The 23,859-nt window shown below is 46.2% G+C and overlaps 1 protein-coding gene across 1 annotated transcript; it reads left to right on the top strand.

The window, feature by feature from the left end:
• The first annotated feature begins 3,702 nt into the window (after positions 1 to 3,702).
• LOC123188464 (dof zinc finger protein DOF5.8) lies at positions 3,703 to 5,950 on the top strand. The gene has a single exon (XM_044600599.1). It carries the CDS (start codon positions 4,043 to 4,045, stop codon positions 5,111 to 5,113), a length of 1,071 nt encoding a protein of 356 aa, XP_044456534.1. The 5' UTR covers positions 3,703 to 4,042; the 3' UTR covers positions 5,114 to 5,950.
• Positions 5,951 to 23,859: the final 17,909 nt, after the last annotated feature.

Below are 23,859 nucleotides of genomic sequence, written 5' to 3'. Positions count from 1 at the left end.
TGATGTAGTCGTACGTCTTCACGGCCCGACCGATCAAGCACCGAAACTACGGCACCTCCGAGTTCTAGCACACGTTCAGCTCGATGACGATCCCCGGACTCCGATCCAGCAAAGTGTCGGGGAAGAGTTCCGTCAGCACGACGGCGTGGTGACGATCTTGATGTTCTACCGTCGCAGGGCTTCGCCTAAGCACCGCTACAATATTATCGAGGATTATGGTGGAAGGGGGCACCGCACACGGCTAAGAATATGATCACGTGGATCAACTTGTGTGTCTAGGGGTGCCCCCTGCCCCCGTATATAAAGGAGCAAGGGGAGGTGCGGCCGGCCAGGAGGAGGGCGCGCCAGGAGGAGTCCTACTCCCACCGGGAGTAGGATTCCCCCCTTTCCTAGTTGGAATAGGATTCGGGAGGGGGAAAGAGGAGAGAGAGAAGGAAGGGGGGCGCCGCCCCCCTCTCCTTGTCCTATTCGGACTAGGGGGGAGGGGCGCGCGGCCCAGCCCTGGCCACCTCTCCTCTCTTCCACTAAAGCCCACTAAGGCCCATATACCTCCCGGGGGGTTCCGGTAACCTCCCGGTACTCCGGTAAAATCCCGATTTCACCCGGAACACTTCCGATATCCAAATATAGGCTTCCAATATATCAATCTTTATGTCTCGACCATTTCGAGACTCCTCGTCATGTCCGTGATCACATCCGGGACTCCGAACAAACTTCGGTACATCAAAATGCATAAACTCATAATATAACTGTCATCGAAACCTAAGCGTGCGGACCCTACGGGTTCGAGAACAATGTAGACATGACCGAGACACGTCTCCGGTCAATAACCAATAGCGGAACCTGGATGCTCATATTGGCTCGTACATATTCTACGAAGATCTTTATCGGTCAGACCGCACAACAACATACGTTGTTCCCTTTGTCATCGGTATGTTACTTGCCCGAGATTCGGTCGTCGATATCTCAATACCTAGTTCAATCTTGTTACCGGCAAGTCTCTTTACTCGTTTCGTAATACATCATCTTGCAACTAACTCATTAGTTGTAATGCTTGCAAGGCTTATGTGATGTGCATCACCGAGAGGGCCCAGAGATACCTCTCCGACACTCGGAGTGACAAATCCTAATCTCGAAATACGACAACCCAACATTTACCTTTGGAGACACCTGTAGAGCTCCTTTATAATCACCTAGTTACGTTGTGACGTTTGATAGCACACAAAGTGTTCCTCCGGTAAACGGGAGTTGCATAATCTCATAGTCATAGGAACATGTATAAGTCATGAAGAAAGCAATAACAACATACTAAACGATCGGGTGCTAAGCTAATGGAATGGGTCATGTCAATCACATCATTCTCCTAATGATGTGATCCCATTAATCAAATGACAACACATGCCTATGGTTAGGAAACATAACCATCTTCGATTAACGAGCTAGTCAAGTAGAGGCATACTAGTGACGTTTGGTTTGTCTATGTATTCACACAAGTATTATGTTTCCGGATAATACAATTCTAGCATGAATAATAAACATTTATCATGATACAAGGAAATAAAATAATAACATTATTATTGCCTCTAGGGCATATTTCCTTCAATATCTGCTCCCGATTCCTGCAGCGTATACGGCCACGCAGCCGAAATCATCGCGTGTTTGCCTTGGTACAACATAACGCAACAACATCTCGCCGTAGCAGCTACCTTGCGCGATGCACGCGACACGCCTACACATGGGCCTCATGCTTCCACGTTGGCCTCGCTCGGCCAACCCTTCAGGACGCCCTAGCGAACCCTTGCACTTCTGCTGCCGCAGTCACACGTCTGCCACCATCAACCTGCTACAGCCGCCTGCTCCGATCCGACCGTTGTTCTTGCCGTCGATTGCATCTGCGGACGAACTCGCTATCAGTTCATCCACACCGATGCCTTCGATCATAACCTCCAGATCAACAGTCGTGGCCTCCAAATAACCTAGCTCATGATACCACTTGTTAGAATAAATCCGAGGCATACCGTCGATCATCCGAGGATCAAGCAACCACACGAGCACGACACCGAGATTTGTTAACGAGGTTCACCGATATGGATACATCCCCGGGGCCTGACTATGGGCGCTCCTCCCCATGACACCGCTACAATACCGCATCCGGTCGCCCTGGACACCGGCACATGCCGCCGGCTTCCCCTGCGTTCCGGTGCTATTATGTTGGCATAGGTTACATCGTGTGTCTACCCTCGCTATATAAGAGAGGCCTAGGATACAAGTGTCCTATTAGGACACGACCCCATATCCTATCTAAACACAATACAACTCATAGTCCAACTGTAACCTACCTTGTACACAATATTCGACACAACTCTAACAAGTTTCAACTGCTGAAACTGAAACTTAAAATGTGGTGTTCTCCACGTGCGGAATCCAATAACTTTGTAGATCGCAAGGCAAATTGGGCGGCCGGACATGTTTCGACTACTAAAACATGATGGCAATGATGTTGAATTTAGCAAGTTTCAAAAACTTAAACTTAAACCCTAAGCCCTAAGAGCAGAACCCTAAAAGTGTTTGTAACTTGGTAAAACTTAATGTTACAACTATCAAATTTCAATATTTGAAACTTGGGTCATTTTTAAGCTGTCGAAACGTATTCAAGACTGGTCTTGTTTGAAAGTTTTCATCGCGATGAAAACAAATATGTAAACAAAACTTAATTTTGGACTTTCGGTTCAAACTATAAAGTAGATTAAAATTAAAAGGTCAATTGAAATAGACATGGGGGACATGGGAGATGGGGTTGACGGGCATATGCAACTCTGGCAAAAGCTTCAAAGAGTCTGCATGAATGGACTCGGCCCTACAGTGCTGAAAGCCTTAAGACTAATCAAGTTTACGAATCTTAAAGCAATCAAACTGCTGGGCACGACTAGGTAAGTACGTGCCCAGCACTTGCGCGTCCCTGCGATTTCCGGTTGAATAGGGTGCATCCGAAGTTTAAAGTTCAAATCAGGGCTGGAGTTTCTGCTTTACTTTTTCGGGTAATATGGAATTGTCGCATTGGGTATGTTTTTGACATGGCGAAAGCTATCCATTTTTGCTCGTCATCTACATAGCAACTTACTGGATTCTATCTTTGCCGGGAGAGGGGCCGAGCGTCCACGGTCTTTAGGTGGATCCTATGAGAAATGGTTGCTTGGAATCTGTTCAACGGATTTGGAGGGCGGCCTAATAACCCGCCTAGTCCTCCTGGCCTTTTGTTTTTCTATTTAGACATCAATCAGAATGACAAGAACAAGTCCCACACATAGTCTATACACCATACACATACACGTATACACATACAATACCCACCTCCACTTACACACTAAAACGGCTTTTACAATACAAAGCTCAGATGTGTTCAAAAAAAAAAAGCTGAGATATGGCACCACATGCAATAATACATAACACACGCAAATTCAGCAACGCAAACATCATCAGTATCTTTTTTTCCTTTCGAAACCTAACCATCTTCTAATATATTTTGTTGGGAACTCAATTAACCATTCCGGCAAAAAAACCTTAATTAATTAACCATGGATCTGATCTAGTAACACTGTAGTATGTGCGCGGGAGCTAGCAGGTAGCTAGCATGCAGACGCGGCGCTCGTGGCCCGCGCTGGGCTGCTATATAAGCTGAGGTAGGCTGCGTGCGACCGCTTCCCTCTCTAGCTACTAATCTTGCCTTGTCGTGCTGTTCGCGGAGCTGCAAGGAAGGAAGGAAGGAAGTGTGGTAGGATCACCATCAGCTCGCAATAATACCTGCACGCCCATTTTGTTGTGTAGCCCTTGTCAGCGAACCTCGCAGCTGAAAACCCCACCCACCCCGGCCCTCTCCCCCTCACCCCCCCCCCCCCCCCCCCCCATCCCATTCCCACCTCCGTCCATCGATCGATCACTCTTTCCTGCGTGCGTGCTTCGTCTTCGTCTCTAGCAGCCGCCTTTGCGCGTCTTGATCTGTAGACGTACGTACGGGGGTGAGGGCGGAGGAGGAGATCAATTCATGGCTGCAGCGGGCGGGGGGGCTGCTGCGGCTGCGGCGGTGCAGCCAGCCGCCGCTGCGGGTGCGGGCGCGGGGAGGAGTAGCTCTTCCTCGGCCGGAGCAGGTGGCGCTGCCGGTGCCGGCACCGTGGCCGACCCGCGGGCGGAGGCGCTGCGTTGCCCACGCTGCGACTCGGCCAACACCAAGTTCTGCTACTACAACAACTACTCGCTGTCGCAGCCGCGCCACTTCTGCAAGGCCTGCAAGCGCTACTGGACGCGCGGGGGCACGCTCCGCAACGTCCCCGTCGGCGGAGGCTGCCGCAAGAACAAGCGCTCCAGGAGCAGCAACGGATCAGGGGGCAGGCCGGGCTCCTGCGCCGTCGTCGCCTCCTCGAACGCCGCTGCCGGGGGCATCACGTCGTCTACCTCCATGTCGCTCCCGCCGCCGGGCTCCCTCTCCTCGGCGCTGGGCCTCCACGGCCACGGGAGCAGCTCCCTGGCCTCGCTGCTGCTCGGGAGCGGCGCCTCAGGCGGCGACCACCTCGGCCTCTTCCACGCCATGCAGTCGGTCGTCTCGGACGCCACCGCCTACGAGATGCACCAGCAGCACCAGTCCCAGGTGGATCAGCTGCTGGGGCTCGGCTACGGCGCCGGCGACGCCAACGGCTCGCAGATCCACATCAAGCCCTGGCAGCAGCACCTTCAAGACGGCGCTGGCGGCCTCTTTGACGGCTTCTACGCGCCGCTGCTGTCCGGCTCCATCGTGCCGGGACTGGAGGAGCTGCATGTGAAAGCCGAGGCCACCGCCGGCGAGCACCACCACCACCAGCAGAAGAAGGCGACCGATGGGGATCAGCAGAGCTGGGATCAACATCCGACGTCGTCGTCTAACGTCGAGGCTAACATCATGGCCTCGGACGCGCTCATGGCCGCCGCCGCCGCGGCGTCCATGAACCCGGCGGTCAGCAACGCTGCCACGGCGCCGACGTCCTCCCCTCTCATGTACTGGGGCAACGGGGGCATCGGCGGCTCGCCTGCAGCGTGGCCAGATATGGCCAACTGCGGATCCTCCATTGCAACCTTCTTCTAGCCGGCCGTCCAGTGAGTCTCGAACTCTCGACGGATGGCTAGCTCACTGCGTTGGTCGTTAACTTGTCGATTTTTCTCCTCCATTTTTCCGGTTAACTCTTTCCTTGACTACAATAACATGTAATTTGTGGGGGGAAAGCTAAGATGAGAGAGAATACTCTGGGTAGCTAGAGAGGGAGATGATCTCGGAGGTCAGAAAGCAGTTAGATCCAAAAAGACTCATAGGGTTTGTTCTCTTTCGCCGATGGAGAGATGGACCAGTCCAGTCCATGTTCTTGTGCGGCGTCGCCTTCAATCGATAATCAAGAAGACAAGGGCATGCATGCATAGATCAACGCGGAGAAGAGGGAAGAAGCACGCAAGCAAGTGTAAGTCTAGATCACTCCTGGCTATACTGCTTGATTTGCTGCTTCTCCCTCTCCTTGGATGTTTTGTATATAAGGCATATGGTGTAGGTGTGGGGAGGATATATGAGAGCTAGCTAGCAATAGCATGCAGCAGCAATGGTGGTGCAAGTAATGAGCCTCTCTCTATATATAGCTTTCTCTCTCATCTTGGCATTTTAATTAGTGTGTTTAATTGGTTACTCCAATTTGCCAACTCTCGTTAGATGTATAAGTTAATACTAGTACTCCTCCCCTGGAAGCTTAATTAGAGAACTATTTTTGAGTTCTCAAGCATTGGTCACCTTTTTAAGGGTTTCTTCTTCCTTTCTCTCTGTCTCTCTCTTCTAGAGTGGATTTCTTTCATTTTCTTGGGGTTATCTTTTGTTCAAACTCTGTTGTACCAGTGATGACATTGTGAGTTATGAGGAATTAAACTGGTACTGTTATCCTGATGATGATTCATACAAGTCCCCATATATGTGTGTGTAAGTAAGAATGAATACTATATGCACGCATTCTATCAACTTGCTCGCTATAGTTGCTTCACTTTTAGTGCATGGATGGATGTCTCACTTTTGGTCATGTGCAGCAGCTTTAGCTAGCGAGCTTTAATTCGCGCTCCCTCTTGTGGATGCGCGAGCGAGCGCATGATCAGATCTTTGAATTCTGTGCATTTTGGGAGAGGGCTGTCTTATTTGTGAAGGATCGATCCATCATAGGATTCCCGCATGCAGTGCCACTCATGCAAGTTAGCGCTATCATGTTTCTGTGATCAGAATCTTTTATGCCCACGTTTGCAGATAGACGGCGAGGGGTAAAAATACGGCTGTTTACATATGCTTGTTCTTTCCCGCATGTCTCGTAGCCATTTTCGGATCCGTATTTGATGCTAGCAATGTTCACACTGCTGCTACGTGAGTGTACCATGAAAAGGAAAGGGAGATAAATTTGGGAAGAAGAAGGTAAGCAATGTGTGTGCTAGCTAGAAGGCACTTGAAATGGAGGACATTTAATTAGGCTTGGTTTTGTGTGCATGTAGGAGTATATAAAAGGTGCTTGGTAACATGATATATTTAGATTCTCCAAAGCGTCTTATAATTTGGAGAGAGATCATATATATCATGTTACCATCCTTTTGTCATTTATTTTGTGAATGTTGGCGAGTTATGCATTTGAATCTATTGTGCACATGTAACTTCTATAGTACTGTTACCCCGCAAAAAAAAAACTTGCATAGTACTGTTCCTTTTTTTTTGCATGCATGCTGTTCCTAGATTACGGCCTCATAAATTGTTGTACAATTAAAGTGTTATAATGTGGCAACAGCAAGACTTTATATTCAGCAGTTCATTGAATATGCATGCTACTCAATCATACACATGTGGATACACTGCTAGAATTAACAAGAGTATTAACTGATTGTACACAACTTGCTTGTGTATGATGTTTAAATCCTAGTTTCAACATTTCTTTAGCAACATCAGCCCTTCTCAGTTTGTGGCACTTGAACCTGTTTTGGCTTAATTTGTTGGTAGATTGCATGCGCACGCACGTACGTACTTAATGCTTGCATGCATGCTGAATTTAGTGCATGCATCTCTCGGCTCCTTTTCTTTTTCTGACGGGCCTGCTCATACTATATACTGAAATATTGGTGGATGCCGCGAGTCACCCTGGATAATAACATCAGGTGCATATCCTTATGCATAGTGATCGATCTTTAACCCAGGGTCTGCAAATCCAGAGTACGTACTCTGCGTGCTTTTAAAACGCACTATTACTTGTACTACTGCAAAGACATAATAAACCCCTTCAATTATAATTAAATGCCTTTTCTGCTACCGACAGCTGTAATGCCAAATCTCTTTCTGATGGTTTTGCTTCTCGGATTCATAACTTCGTATGTGCAGATGTTTGTGTCAAGTACGTACAAAAGGTAGTAGATCATCAGGGTCCATACGTAGTCTGATGACCCATTGCACATTTTCTTGTCTTTCTGGTGTTACCATACAAAAGGCTGAGTTACTAGATTTTGAAGTAGGAATGTATGGTTAGCATGCTTATCTAACATATGTTCATGTGACAATTAGTTTCTCCTTTTCTTTCTTTCAAAGGAAGATAATCCAGGGTCTCTTCGTCGATTGATGCAGACAATCCTATAAATAAAAAATATCTAATGTGTGACCTTGTATGCAAAAGATATTTAACTTCTTCACCCGCAAATAAAAAGATATTTAACTTTTCTTACAGTCCTATATATTACTAACTGTGGCAGTATAAGTACCTCTGGGAGAAATTAAAGTCCCAGTCATTGAAGCTAACAAAACAAGTGCACGAGAGGACGTCCTCGACTCATAGGCATATGAACCCACTGTTTAGAAATGCATTTTAAACGCATTTTAAAATGTCAAAATTTCGAGAGAAACATTTGACTCATGCATCTTTGCAACATGTGTGCGCGGCACAAAGTTTTGTGAAAAAAACTCTTTTTATTTTGCCTCTATGAAAAAGATAAATTTCAGTGCTTCTAAATAACGTTCCGCGACACAGTTTTTTGAAATTTTCTGTGCGCACATAGAATGTGAAGATGTATGTGTTATTTTTTTTCAGATTTTTTGGCATTTAGAAATGAGTTTCTGAAGTGGGTTCATATGCCCATGGGTTCATCCATGTACTTTCCACATTTGCAGTGGCAGCTCTATTTTTATGCTTGATAATTTTTTGCTTGAAGATACCCTAGGTAGCATTGTGGTGAATACGGAAAAGAAATGACTTAGATGCGAGAGATGAGGGGAATACGGGACAAAGCATAAATCATTCACTAATGGAATCAACAAGTGTCGATTACACTTGTCAAAGGGCGAAAAGCACTCGACAAACAACCTCACCAGCAAATACAACTATGCCAGGTGTTTTTCCACGGACACTCGACAATGGTGTACTTTACTAATATGTCAAAAAAGGTGTACTTGCCGAGTTTCTTAGAAATGTCCGGCAAACAAAAATCAACAAAAAAAATTGAACCAACGTGCCATGTGTCCACACTTTGCGAGTGTCAAGTGCACTTAGTAAAGATATGTTGTGTGCCTGGTCAATTGTGTTGGGGCATGTGGTAAGCTATGCTAGTGACAGACAAGAATTTTTGACGTGGCCCCTCTCCGGTAGTTATTTGCTCTAGTATTTCTTATTTATTCCATAAAAATTCCTCGTGAAGTTTCAGCCCATTTGGAGTTGTGCAGAATAGGTAGCCCGACGTAGCTTTTTCAGGTCCAGATTTTCAGCTGTCGGAATTCCCCCTCTTTGTGTGAACCTTGCATATTATGAGAGAAACGACATTAGAATTACTCCAAGAAGCATTATTATGCATAAAAACATTATAAATAACAGTAGGTAAACATGATACAAAATAGACGTATCAACTCCCTCAAGTTTAGACCTCGCTTGTCCTCAAGCAAAAACCGAAATCGAAAAACATGTCCACATGCTTAGAGAAAGAGGTGTCAATAAAAACAAAATACGGACATAGAAGCATCATATAAATTATTATAACAACAACAAATTTTAACATGAAACTTTTATCATAGACTTCTCATAAATAAGTGACAATTCATCACAACATCGAAGTATAAAACATAAACTATATTAGATACCAACAAACTATATTCTCATTCAACTTTGCAACTACAATTCATCATCTTTTCAGGAAGGGTCACGTATCGGAGCCGTTAGGCAAGTCCACATACTCAACCATCCTATAGTCTTCTATGATTGCTAACACTCACAACATACGCATGAGCAAAACGTTTCAACCAGACACATAGAAAGATAGGGGCTTATAGTGTTGCCTCCCAACGTATTCACCTCAAAGGTGATGTCAACAATAATAACTCATGCTACCCATATCCAACTGGATATATATGCCTAGATCTTTCCTCATCACATGATGCTTGCCAAAAGAGAAAATAAAAAGGAATAGAGAGAAGAACCTTGACTCTTGCATAAAAGTAAATTCATAAAAGTAAAAGATAGGCCCTTCGCAGAGGGAAGCAGAGGTTGCCATGCGCTTTTTGTTTGTATGCTCAATCCCTTAGTGCAAAAGAACGTCACGTTATATTACCCCTTATGATAGCAACCTTTATTATGCAGTTTGTCGCGTTTATTGTTTGCCATCACAAGTTCGTACAACGCTCAATTTTATCTTACAGTAAATGATCTAACACTTTTAGAAGCAATTTTTATTGCCTTATTGCACCGAGGACAACTTACTTGAAGGATCTTACTCAATCCTTAGGTAGGTACGGTGGACTCTTGAAAATAAGATTTGGATTTAAGGGTTTTGGATGCACAAGTAGTATCTTTACTTGGTGCGAAATTTTTGGCTAGCAAAGATGGGGGGCAAGCACCACATGTTGAAGGATCTATGACAATATAACTTCTATGTGAATATGAACAAACACAAATCATTACGTTGTCTTCCTTGTCCAACGTGAATAATTTTGGCATATAATCTTTTGATGGGGGCTCACAATCACAAAATATTTCCAAGATAGTATATTTGCATGTGAATCTTCTCTTCCCTTATTAATTCTTTCATGAATTGCATCATTGACCAATGCTATATTTGTCAATCTCCAATAAAATTTTCTACTTATACTTTTCCTTATGTGATGTCATTACTTACCATAAGATTAGCATATGATCTTTTTCATTTATTTCCTTTTTTTATTGAAACATGAAAATAAAGAAAGCAAAAATCAAACTAAACTTTATTATTTAACTCACACACGATTACAAAGATAGATCACTAAGAAAACTCTCAAAGAGAAAGGATCGAACTAAACTTTTATTCATCTAAAGTAAAAGATAACTATGGATCGAACTAAGATAAGTAAAGGCAAAAGATAGCGGAGGTGATACAATACCGGGGCACCTCCCCCAAGCTTGGCGCAAGCCAAGGGGAGTGCCCATACCCGATACTCAATTTTTTTTGTGATGAAGAAGGAGGTGGTGGTGATGAAGTGGAGGTGATCCTGTCCTTCATGACCAAGAGATTCTCCAGCCTATGGATGACGCTCTGGAGGGCGATGATGTGCTCTTGCAACAGAATATTTTCACAGATGAGATATTTATTTTGCACACAAACTGTTTCGATGATCTGAAAGGCCTCGATCTCGATGGGGTGAGATGATCATAGAATGGTTTAAGGATATCTTCTTCTTCTTCCTCGGCAGGCCAGGCCTGCTCAACCACCAGTTCTTGATCTCCAGTAGCCTCCTTGCTCTTGTAACCTTTGACGGCTTCTACGGGCTCTTCTCTCTTCAGCTCGATCTTCGTCAACCAAGAATCCTCTTCCACGTTGTTGGGGGAAGAAGAACACATGATGCCTGGCTCAATAGATCTGACCGAAAACATCAAGAAAAGAAAACAGAAGATTTCTCCGTGATACGGTGGTCAATAGGTTCGGGGGGTATATAAAGATTTTTTATCTTGGGAAACAAGCAAACGGAAGAAAAACGGAGTCCGGAAGGTACCACAGGGTCACCTTCCTGGTAGTTTCTTATTTTCCTATTTTTCAAATATTCCAAAACTGACAAAAATTATTTTTGCGGATTTTTCGGAGTCCATTTACTTACCGTATCATGTACCTCCTATTTTTCATGATTCTGGAGTGTTCCGAAAGGGTTTTTTATGTGTTATTCCGGTGTCATAGTTTGGATAATATTGCTTTCAACATTAATGGGCGTACCTAAGATATAATGTTTTATTCATTTCCCATTAACAACCTTCGGGTTAGTACCTTCTGCATTATTTATTTTGATTGCTCTAGATCGATAAACCTCCTTGATAACATAGGGTCCTTCCCATTTGGAGAGGAATTTTCCTGCAAAGAATCTGAAACGAGAGTTGTGCAAAAGAACATATTCTCCAACTTTGAACTCACGCTTTTGGATCCTTTTATCATGCCATCTTTTAACTTTTTATTTAAATAACTTGGCATTTTCATAAGATTGGCTTCTCCATTCATCTAGTGAGCTAATATCAAATAACCTCTTTTCACCGACAAGTTTGAAATCATAGTTGAGTTTTTTAATTGCCCAATATGCTTTATGTTCTAACTCAAGAGGCAAATGACAAGCTTTTCCATAAACCATTTTATAAGGAGACATACCCATAGGCTTTTTATATGCTGTTCTATAGGCCCAAACTGCATCATCTAATTTCTTAGACCAATTCTTTCGAGACCTATTGACAGTCTTCTGTAAAATTAATTTTATTTCTATATTGGTAAGTTCAACTTGACCACTAGACTGAGGATGATAGGGTGATGCAATTCTATGGTTAACATCATACTTGGCAAGCATTTTACGGAAAGCACCATGAATAAGGTGTGAACCACCATCAGTCATTAAATATCTTGGGACTCCAAACCTTGGGAAAATAACTTCCTTAAGCATTTTAATAGAGGTGTTGTGATCAGCACTGCTAGTTGGAATAGCTTCTACCCACTTAGTAACATAATCAATAGCAACCAAGATATAAGTATACCCATTAGAGGAAGGAAAAGGTCCCATGTAATCAAAACCCCAAACATCCAATGGTTCAAAAGTAAGTGAATAATTCATAGGCATTTCTTGATGCTTACCGATATTACCTATTCTTTGACATTCATCACAAGATAAGACAAACTTACGGGCATCCTTAAAGAGAGTAGGCCAATAAAACCCAGATTGCAATACCTTGTGAGCAGTTCTGTTGTAACGCCCTCGATGCGGCTATATCTCCCACGTGTCGAAGCACGACTTAGAGGCATAACCGCATTGAAAGCAATGTCGCAAGTGAGGTAATCTTCACACAACCCATGTAATACATAAGGGAAAGAGATACCTAGTTGGCTTACAATCACCACTTCACACAACACATGAATAAAGCATTACATCATCCAGATACAATTAAGGTCTGACTACGGAACCAAAATGAAAGAAGACTACCCCAAATGCTACACAGATCCCCGATCGTCCCAACTGGGCTCAGCTACTGATCATCTGGAAACGGAACAACATAGCAAGCACAATCTTCATCGAGCTCCTCCTTGAGCTTGGTTGCATCACCTGCTCGGTTCAACGACACCTGCAAGCTGGATTTTGGAAGTATCTGTGAGTCACGGGGACTCAGCAATCTCACACCCTCACGATCAAGACTATTTACGCTTATGGGTAAGGTAAAGGTATGAGGTGGAGCTGCAGCGAGTGACTAGCATATTTGGTGGCTAACATACGCAAATGAGAGCGAGAAGAGGAGGCAAAAGCATGATCGAACAACTATGATCAAGAAGTGATCCTAGAGAACCTACGTCAAGCATTACTCCAACACTGTGTTCACTTCACGGACTCCGCCGAGAACAGACCACCACGGTTACACACGCGGTTGATGCATTTTAATTAAGACCAACTTCAGGTTTTCTACAACCGGACATTAACAAATTCCCATCTGCCCATAACCGCGGGCACGGCTTTCGAAAGTTCAAATCCCTGCAGGGGTGTCCCAACTTAGCCCATCACAAGCTCTCACGGTCAATGAAGGATATTGCTTCTCCCAAGACAATTCGATCAGACTCGGAATCCCGGTTACAAGACATCCTCGATAATGGTAAAACAAGTCCAGCAAGACCACACTACTAGGGAAAAGCCTACCAGTAGCGAGGGTTTTGGGCCTCTCAGTAGCGCGGGCACCGGCGCTACTAATAAGGCGCTACAGCTAACGTATAGCAGTAGCGCCGGTTGTCCTACGCTACTGCTATACATGAATAGCTGTAGCGCTCTTTGGGAAAGGGCGTTACTGATATTATCTGCAACGCTGTTTGCTGGGACGCGCTACTGACAATGCTGCGCTATTGCTAAATTTCCCCCCTCGCTACTACTAGTTTATTTATTAGTTTTTTTCCTGCATATTTGTTTTGTATTTGTTTTGTATCTGAATAGGCTTTATACAATAATCTTTAGCATATCATACACATACAAATGTAATCATAGCATATACATACAATTAGTCTCATCAAATCATGTCATCATCATAATCATCATCCAACACAAAGTGGTCTCTCGTCATCATCTCGAAAATTGCGATACAAGTCTCGAATAATATGCAAATACATCGTCATCCATCTAAACAATGATATACGCGATAAGAGCTATCACTTTGAGAACATGAGTTCGTATCCCTCTTTCGCATTAGCGTGAACCTCTAAACTAACTACTGCCTGTCGCTCGGAAACCGGAAGGGCATGACACTCCGGCCACTTGTCATATATATACTCCTGGCATAGCACTTCTTCGCCATCTATGATCTATGCACCTGCATCATCACATGAGTCGATGGTATGCAACATATATAGTTGAGCAACAGAAAGAGACAGACTTGGCAAAATAAATAACAAAGTTCATCGTACCCCAAAATGCCCTAACAAGAGTGATTTTCGCTAGTCGAGGAGGAGGATGGTTTAATTACATCACAAATAAAGTTTCACCGTGCATAACTCAAATTTTTGTCATACAGAAAGTATGGACTAAACGGACACATTGTCATATATAGACAATCACTCCAACATGTCGTTCCATCCATCCAAGTCAGGGAGATAGTCCCCGAGCCTAGTGAAAGGCTTCAGGTCGAGACGCTGAGAGGCTATCCATGTTCGGACGTCTTCCCGCGACATTTGTCCTTCTCCGTAGAACATCCTTGTTTTTCCGACGACCTCCTTCATGATGATTTGGGCAAGTTCGCGCTGGATGTTATAGAACTCAGCTCGAAGTCGATGATCCTCGATATCTCCTATGTCCTTTGCCCATTGCAGAATATGGGCATTGCCGGATCTAGGTGACATGCGAAGGTTCTGGTGATCCCGTCTGTACTCCAGCATGTGGTGTAGGACATAGAATCCATCATTAAGAGAATCGTTCGGTTGCTTGATGCAGCAAAAGTCGGTCTTATGGCCGAAGGCGACCCTGCCGCCCCTTCTCTTCTTGTCCCGAACCTCTCCACCCCTTGCTTGGTAGTAAAACATAGCGCTGTCAAGAACATCCTTGATGTGGGTGTAATCCTTTTTGTGAATGTTCTTCGATGAGTCCAAGTAAAGAGCGTGGGAGAATCGGGGGTAGAGGATGAAGAGGACGGCGCGCCCGCCGCTGCGCAAAATAAGTCCTCAAATTAATTAGCCTCCACCGTGCAAATGAATGATTGAAATAGAAGGAAGGATAGCAGCGCGGATGACTTACACGGGATGATAAGGCACGAGAATCGCCTCCTTTTCCTTATTGGCGAGCATGAAATTGATGATGTAATCCCTCGCGTATTCACGATGATTTGCGCAGACTCCCAAGAAGCCCTCGTGCATGTAGTACGGGTCAGCGACACAGATATGAGATATCTGCTCAACCCCGATGATGTAGTTCATGTGCAAGGCATAAAGGCGGAAAAACGTAAAATCCAGCTTCTTCACGTGAAACATGTCGAATATGTAATCGAATCGGAGGAAGAACTTATCCGTGGGGAAGCTGTCGACGTACGACATTTGCCGCGGAATGTTAACCACGTAGAGTGGGTATCCTAGATCTTTCGAGGCAATGAGGTCTTTCTCTACCCGCAGCACATCGTCATGAAGTCTCTTTAGATCGCCGAATCTGGCCCGTAGCACTGTTGCAGGTAGGATTGGTTGACCGGGGATATGCCATTTATCCGCACCGGGGATATCTATACGGTCCTGAAGCCGAGGCTGCTGAGGCGACTGGATCATAGAAACAACTTTTTTGCCTTTCCTCGCTCTCTTCCTAAACTTCTTTACTATCGGAAGGTCGTCCATAATATGTTGAGACAGCAATTCAGGCACCGACTCATGACGCTCAAACCCTGAGGAGGCGCCAGTATAGACATACTGTTCAGCAGCGCCATCGTCGTCCTCATCCTCATCCATGGCGACGTCATCAGCGACTAATGGAGCCTCCTCCTTACCCCGTCCGCTATCACCCAACCCGACACCCGACGATAATTGGGTAGGTGGGGTGTTGATGTTCATACCTTGCTGAGGCTGCGTGCTCGTGGGTGTGCTCCCGGCCGCCTCCAGACGAAGCAGACTCTTTGGCCACAACAGGACCCACCCAGCATTGCAACAATCACCAAGCCGCCGCGGTGTCTCGTCGTCATCCCCCAGTAGTACTGGAGGAGGCAAATTCTCGTGGCCCGGTTTGACACTGGCCACGGAAACCTTGAAGACGTTCGGGGGGATCGGCCGGCTGTGGAACAATGGTTCCTTCGGCTCCATTATCGTCGCCTTCCCCACGTCCACCTTCTGGTCACCGATGGTGTACAATATGGTGCACGGGATTTCGTCGGCCTGCAAAGAAAAGTCTGCGACGTGAGACATCCGAAAGGCAACGAAAACGGGAGATTATACATTTATATTGAAGGGGGCCGGTGTGACAGATACCGTGAGGGCGTCGAGCTCAGCCAAAGATGAAGCACCGCCTAGCACGTCCGGTGCGGGAGCCGGTGCGGGAGCAGGTGCAGCTGCAGGTGCTGGTGCAATGCTAGTCGAGCTGCTCCCCGCCAAGAAGTCAGCAAGGGGAAAGTCCGCTGCATCTTTTTTTGGATTTTGCCTGGTCCAATTGAAAACGGCCGGAACCAAGGTAGTAGAAATATCTAAAGCCACCTGTTTTGCGGCAGCTACCGCTGTTGCGACTGTCTCAGTTGATTTCTTCTCAACCGCAATCTCAACCCTCTTGTCGATGTTTTCTTCATTTAACCTCCGTCTTTCCTTTCTCTCCTCCGTGGTCTCACGGTAGTACTTCTTCCATGTGGCGCCGTCTCCGACACCGTGCACGCGTCCATACGACGGTCGAGTATCCACCGGTTGTTGTTTCAATATGTTCAACGCCCGGTTGAATGGAGTGTCCCACTTGGGCCTCGCCAATGCCTCAGACGGCGAGTGGCTTTCTGCCGCAATCCTGTGCTACTCTCTCTGCAAAAGGCACAATGATCGTTTACAAATATGACTAACATGTGCAGTCGAATTGATCAGAAACTAAAATTACCAGCAGTCTCATGAACTCCGTAATGACCGGTGTTGTCTCGTAAACCTTTTTCACTGGGTCCCAACGGTGCCGGGCCCTGAGGACGTCATGCTCCTGCGGGATGGTGAACTTCACCAAGGGGTCTGGGATGCCCAGACTCGCTGCTTCTGCGTCCTCCTTGGCCCATTTGGACCTCTTTCCGTCGTAACCACGGCTTCCGAGGTGGTGGCTCCCAATGTTCCTCTCTTGAAGCCCCTTCATGTACTTAGACTTTTTATTGGCATCTTCGGCCTCGCAAGCCTCCTTGAGTATTTGAAACTGCTCTTCCGTGATTGTCGGATTATCCTTTACAATCTCGGAGTAGGGTTCCTTCTTGTCGATGATCCTTGCTTTCACTCGATTTTTCCACGCGGCCAACGCGTCGCTAAACTTGGTCATGGCGTGTTTGTTTATCTTCTTCATTGCCGGGTCCTCATCTGGATCTTTATAATCCTTCTCATTCTGTCCCGGGAACAAGAATATCTGGTGAAACTTCTTTAGGAGGGAGCTCCTCATATTTTCTATCTTCTGTAGTTTCTCATCGTTGATGGTGGCGGTTGTCCGTATGATGCAGCCTATTTGATTGCGGTAGCATCGACATGCTTCCTCGGGCGCCGTTGGCTCAAAATTGCCGTCGTCCACCTCCGTGGCCACCACTCTAGTAGTCCTGAGTTTGTTAGGAACCCGTTGCCTCTTTGCTTTCAGTTCTACACCGGCTCCGCTCCCCGAGGCAGCGCCGGTCTCAGTCTCAGCGCCGGTCTCGATGCCAGTCTGAGTCTGAGTGCCGATCTCAGTCTCAGCACCGGTCTACGTGTCGGTCTCAATCCCCGATGCCACCGGTGGGCCCAGCAATGACATCGGTTGATCATCGGTAAGGCTAAAAAATTCGTCTGCCGCCCGGTAGGCGTCATCGCAATCACCAGAACCCTGTCCTTCATCGTTGCTAGCCATGTTTCCTATGATTAAATCTAGTCAATTAATTCTAGACCTAATAAAATGAATAATGACACAAAAAAGGCCTATTGTTTTGCAGGAATGTTGACTCCTTCCTGGTGTGGCAAATCACGGGCACTCGATATGTCCTTGTTTGTAGCACAAGTCATGTCAAAATTCACAGAAAATTTCGGCATGAGCTTTGCTAAAAAGTGGACAAATCGAGAACCTGAAATTTGCCGGAAAAGAAATGAATCAACATTCCGGCAAAACATAGGCCACTAAGCATCATTCCCTGCAAACAGTGTCCAAATATACACGAGCAACCACATGTGCAAACAGTGTAGAAGAAAATTCATTTAACTACTAATAGAACAAAATTCAGTTAACTTTAGTGCTCTATAATGATGAAAGGAAAAAATTCCAGTTAACTACTAATTTCATTCATTTAGGTTATTCATTTAACATCACCTAATTAACCTACTGTACCAATACTACTAGCAGCACTACTAACCTAATTAACCTAGCAAAACTCTAGTGCCCTAACTGAAAAACATCTAATTAACATCTAATTTTTTCTCTAAAATACAGAGAGAGATGAGTGAGGGGGAGGGGTGGGGGACTTACAGAGAGGGGAGAGACGGTGGCGGGGAGGTGCTCGGTGACGGAGGCAGGGGCGGAGAGGGCGGGCTCGGGCACGGGCAAGGGCGGTCCTGGGCGGGCTCGGGCGGCGGTGAGGTGGAGGGCGCCGACGGTGACGTGGAGGGCGGCCTTGGGCGGCGGCTGTGAGGCTGAGGGCGGCCTCGGGCGGCGGCGGTGAGGCTGAGGGCGGCCTCGGGCGGCGGCGGTGAGGAGACGGCGGCGAGGGCGAGGGACGATTTGGGGAAGAATTGGTGGCCGGGGGCGGGGTGGGGGGAAACCGCTGTTTAAGTGAAATGTAACGGTAGCGCGTTTCCGGAAACGCGCTATAGCTAAGTTATCTATAGCGCGTTTACTGAAACCCGCTACTGCTATTCCTTTCTCCTTTTTCCCTTTTTTCTTTTATTTTTCTTTACATTTTATTTTTTCCCTTTCTCCTTTTTCTATTTCTTTCATTTTCATTTACTTTTCTACTTGTTTTTCACTTTATTTTATTTCTGTTAGCAGCAATGCTTTACACGTAAGCGCGCTGCAGCTAAGGAGATTAGCAGTAGCGCTGGGCCATTATACGCGCTACTGCTAGGTTGGGCTAGCCATGTGCGCCCAGTTCGAACGTAGCAGCAGCGCTTTTTGCTAGTACGCGCTACTGCTAAAGTCATAGCAGTAGCGCGGTTTATTCACGTGCGCTGCTACTAAGTAGCAGCAGCGCTTGATTTTGTACAGCGCTACTGGTAAAATTCTGTGTATAGGCTTTTCCCTAGTAGTGCGACCCGATGTGCCGACAAATCCCGACAGGAGCTACACATATCTCGTTCTCAGGGCAACACCGGATGAACACTAGGTACAACTAAAACCAACCCTCAAGTTTCCCCGAGGTGGCGCTGCAAGTGGCTCTGTTTTGGACCAACACTCAGAGGAGCACTGGCCCGGGGGGGTTAAAATAATGATGACCCTCGGGAGCGCGACTCCCAAGGGAAAAGTAGGTGGTCGTGAGGCAAATGGTAAAACCAAGGTTGGGCCTTGCTGGAGGAGTTTTATTCAAAGCGAACTGTCAAGGGGTTCCCATTATAATCCAACCGTGTAAGGAACGCAAAATCCGGGAACATAACACCGATATGACGGAAACTAGGGCGGCAAGAGTGGAACAAAACACCATGCATAAGGCCGAGCCTTCCACCCTTTACCAAGTATATAGATGCATTAATTAAATAAGAGATATTGTGATATCCCAACAAAATATCCATGTTCCAACAAGGAACAAACTCCAATCTTCACCTGCAACTAACAACGCTATAAGAGGGGCTGAGCAAAGCGGTAACATAGCCAAACAACGGTTTGCTAGGACAAGGTGGGTTAGAGGCTTGTCTTAGCAATATGGGAGGCATGATAAGCAAGTGGTAGGTATCGCAGCATAGGCATAGAAAAAGAGCGAGCAACTAGCAAGCATAGATAGAAGTGATTTCGAGGGTATGGTCATCTTGCCTGAGATCCCGCAAGGAAGAAGAACGAGTCCATGAAGAAGACAAACGGACATAGTCAAACGGATCCTCATAAACGCGATGTTATCGGAACCAACCCGAAGAAGCAACACCGGAAAGAAGCAAACAACATAGTAACCAACCATCACATCAACATGGCATGATGCACAACCAAGTATGATGCATATCCGGTTTAATTATGCATGGCATGGCAAAGTGCACAGGCAAAACTACAAGTTAAATGGAGCTCAATATGCAACGAGTTGCATATTGACGAAACACCACAACAATTATTTAGTTCTCTTCCGTTCATGTACCCAACAATATTAAATGTTGATTAACATGGCAAGGGGTGAACCACAACAAAACTACCTATCTAGGCAAGTTTAAATGAGGCCGGAAACAACGAACAACAATTCCGGTAAAACCCCATATGCATATTTTAAGGTTTGGTACTGTTCTGCCCTAAACATAATTTTAGAGTTGTTAAACATGCAAAGCAAGTACACCATGTTAAACTAGGCATTTTTCCACCCCATTTACATATAAAGTTTATTAAATTTGGAGTTACGGTTATTAAGTTATGAATTAAAGCATTTTAGCATGGCATAACAGCAAAATTAGTCAAACAACATTTTAAACATTTTAAACATAGATGAAAGTGGCCTAATATGAAACTAGATGAAATTCTAAGCAAGTTACATATATAAAGTTTATACATATGATGCACGGTATGTGAGTTATTAAATGCATGAATCTTAGGGGGTTTCCTGCAAAACTGCTCTCTCTGGAATAAAAGATAAATTCATAGACAGGAAAAAATTATGCACTGGGCTGGATCTGGGATGAACTGGGCTGCACAGGAGCATGCGCAAGAGAGAAAATCTCGTCCAGGGCGATGGATAGCATGAGGACGCTCACACTGGGCCGAACGGGCCTGCTGAAGATGGGCAGAGGTCGGGGCCGGTTGGGACGGATCGGGCCAGACCGGTTTGTGCGAGCCATTAGGACCGAGCGGGTTCGGCTGGCCCGACCGGTTGACATGATCAGGGGGAGGAGGCCTGGTCAACGGAGTGACCTGCAGCGGCTGCAACTCCCGCTCGCTGCAAACAAGATGCAGCGCGGTGAGGGACTTGGTGGCTTGGCGAGGTAACGGCGCGGAGAAGCGGGGAGCGTAGAAGATGGGCAGATCCAAGGCTGAGGCAATGAGATCCGGCGACACGGGTCTCAGGGAAGCAGGGGCGCCGGACTTGCCGCGATTCCGGCGAAGGAGAAACAGAGGAGGGCTCCTGCGGGCGACGCGTCCTTGTCCTCGTGAAACAGAACGACGACGGCGGAATTGGCGCGTTCTCCGGCAAGGGCGACAGCTTGAGGCGGGGAAGACCCAGAACGGGATGAAGATGACAGATCCGAGGCAGAGGTCGCATTTCCCGGCGAGGACACGGCTTTGGGCGAGGCAGAGGAAGCAGGTCCGGGCGGCGAGGTTCTCGCTCGATGCCTTGAAGGCATGGACGAGGACGGCTGTGGGAGACTCGAAGCAGAGGCGGGGGTAGCAGCAGACGGGGATGGATGGAACCGGCATTCCCCGGCGACAGCGACGGCGCAGCAACAGATCGGAGTGGCGACAATGTTCCTTCATGGTCACCGACGAGGGCGCGATGCGAGGTGAGGAAGTGGGCGGCCCTGCTGCCCCGGTGCTGCAGGCCGAGGAGCTTGGGCCAGCTGGGCCTCGGGCGCGAGCGTTCCCGCTCGGGGGGAGCTCCTGTGGTCAAAGGCGAAGACGGCTGCGAGGACGGAGGACAACACGGTGGCGGCTCGGGGCTCCGGTGGCACGCGAGCAAGGCACCTATGGGTGCTCGAGGTGGATGGGTGGATCGAGGGGAAGGCTCGGGTTGGTGAGGAAAGATCGAGAGGATACAGAGGAAAGCGCCGGTTGCGTAGGTTCGACGGTGATTGGCCGGTGTCTGTAATCGAGGAGAGGTGGGTGGACCGGTAGGGATCCCGATGAAGATGCTGAGTGGGTGGCGGCGCGGCTAGGGGTGGATGGAACAAGCCTCCTAATTTTAGGGTTGGACCTCAACTATATATAGTGAGTGGTTAAGGTTAGGGGCTAATCCGGTCCCTCCGATTTAGATCAGACGCTCGAGAATAAATAGCTAGGGAGATCAAATAAGAAAATGGAGACGTTTTGTAGATGTTAGGGGATGATCCGGACCCAATGGTGATGATTGTCCGAGTCGGGTTCGGGTGAGTTTCGGACACGCGCGAGGGGATGATGCACTGTGCAAAGAGGGGTAGGCTGGCCTAGTGGTCCATAGTGAAATATGTAGAGAGGCTTGGACTGAGAGGAGAGGAAAGAAGGCAGCCCGGCAACCGTTTCCGGAGACCGAAAACGTCCGACGTTTGACCGACTACTATTGCCGCTATAGTTTAACGGTTGGGCTATCAAACGGACTCCGAATGCAATGAAATTTGGCAGGCGACCTACTGACAACATAAAAACACCGCACGCCAACTTTCAACCTATTCCGAGAACATTTTCAGGCCACTTATAAAATAATATTTTGGACATGCCGCGGGCGCGTGCAAGTGTGACTGGGCTCAGAACAGACAATGGACGGAACTGGGGAACCCGAACGGATGCAAGTTTGAAAACATGATGATGCAATGCGGATGACATGGCAAGATGCGACACGCAAGCAAATGACAAGGCAACAACAAAGAATAACTGGAAGACACCTGGCGCAACGGTCTCGGGGCGTCACATCTGTCTCCCGCGTGATGTCCTCCATAAGCTTCGGAGTGACATTTCCATAGTATTTGTTCATGTTCATGCTTAGGTACACAACATCTAATAATACCATCTACTCCTTTATAAAGATGTGGGTCATCCCAAAAGTTGTGACTTAAATCATAGAAGAATTTTTTTCTTTTGTTGGTATGTAAAGCTTGGGGGTATGTATTTAGCAACAATATAATTAGCATAGTCAGCATACCAAGGTGTACTGTTAGAAACATTTATTATAGCTAATTGCTCATCAGGAAAACTATCATTAATAGGTTGTGGGTCGTCAAGAATATTTTCAAGCACTAGTACAGTGAGGTGCTAAACAAACGGTTTTAACCCCTTTCCGCGACAGCATTTGCAACTACCGCCAAGTGAATGTGGGCGATAGGGGGGGTCCTTTCCACACGACCCAAAAATCGTCGGGGATATGCCCTCCTGGCACACATGCTCGGCAAAATAAGGTCATGTGCGACTGACGAGCATTCAAATACAGAAATACATACAATATTACTAAAAAATACAATTATACAGGCGAAATCATTTCTGGTCGTAAGTACATCCCGCACAGTCAGCCAGCGCTAAATGTTTTCGTTCGTATATACATCCCACATAGTCGCTCCAAGAAAAACATTTCTGTTCGCAAGTACGTCACACACAATTTTTCTGGTTAAATCGTTTGTGATAGATTTTCCATTGCACATAGTATTAACAATTTTATCATTTGCGTTATTGAATTCATCACACACGGTGCCTAGAAGAAACTGTGTGTCAAGGGCTGTCCATCAAACACAGTTTTTATGTGGTAAACGTTTGCGCCAGGTGGCCTAATGCAAACAGTTTCAATATGTTGTCGTGTGTGATTGTTCATTAATCTAACACGGTTTATTCCTAGAAACTGTGTACATTATTGAATGCATCGCACACGGTGTTTTCTCAATAACCGTTTGCAATAGCAAAACCCAGTTAGCAGGCTAATTATCTGATTATTCATAATCCATTTATTAATCTAATTGACATTTCATATTAAGCACACAATATATTTCATTTTCATAATTGAAATACATCAGAGTACAACATCATATAGCTTCAGCACTCAGCTACCCCATTACACAACTACACCAGGGCCAAGTTTCACATGCAACATCTATAACCTTTTGAAATTAGCATCATAGACGACACATAGACAGATGTATCTCATCTGGAAAACTGCTGAAGCAGAAGGCGAATATTGATCCTTCATTGATGTTGAAGGTCTTTGTAACTTTAGGCCAGTGCCTGTGGATGATTGACTGTCCACCCTTCGTCTTCTTCAGGAACACTTCAATAGTGAACCATGGGTGTTGTATGAATACCTTCCTCGCCTCCTGACCATACAGGTGATTTGAGAGGTAATCATCAGTGAATTGCTTTGGAAAGTCCTGAAA

This window comes from Triticum aestivum, chromosome 2A (assembly GCF_018294505.1).
Source record: "Triticum aestivum cultivar Chinese Spring chromosome 2A, IWGSC CS RefSeq v2.1, whole genome shotgun sequence".
Classification (NCBI taxonomy): domain Eukaryota; kingdom Viridiplantae; phylum Streptophyta; class Magnoliopsida; order Poales; family Poaceae; genus Triticum; species Triticum aestivum.
The sequence above is the reverse complement of the archived record's forward strand: the minus strand, read 5'-3'. Positions and strand labels throughout refer to the sequence as shown.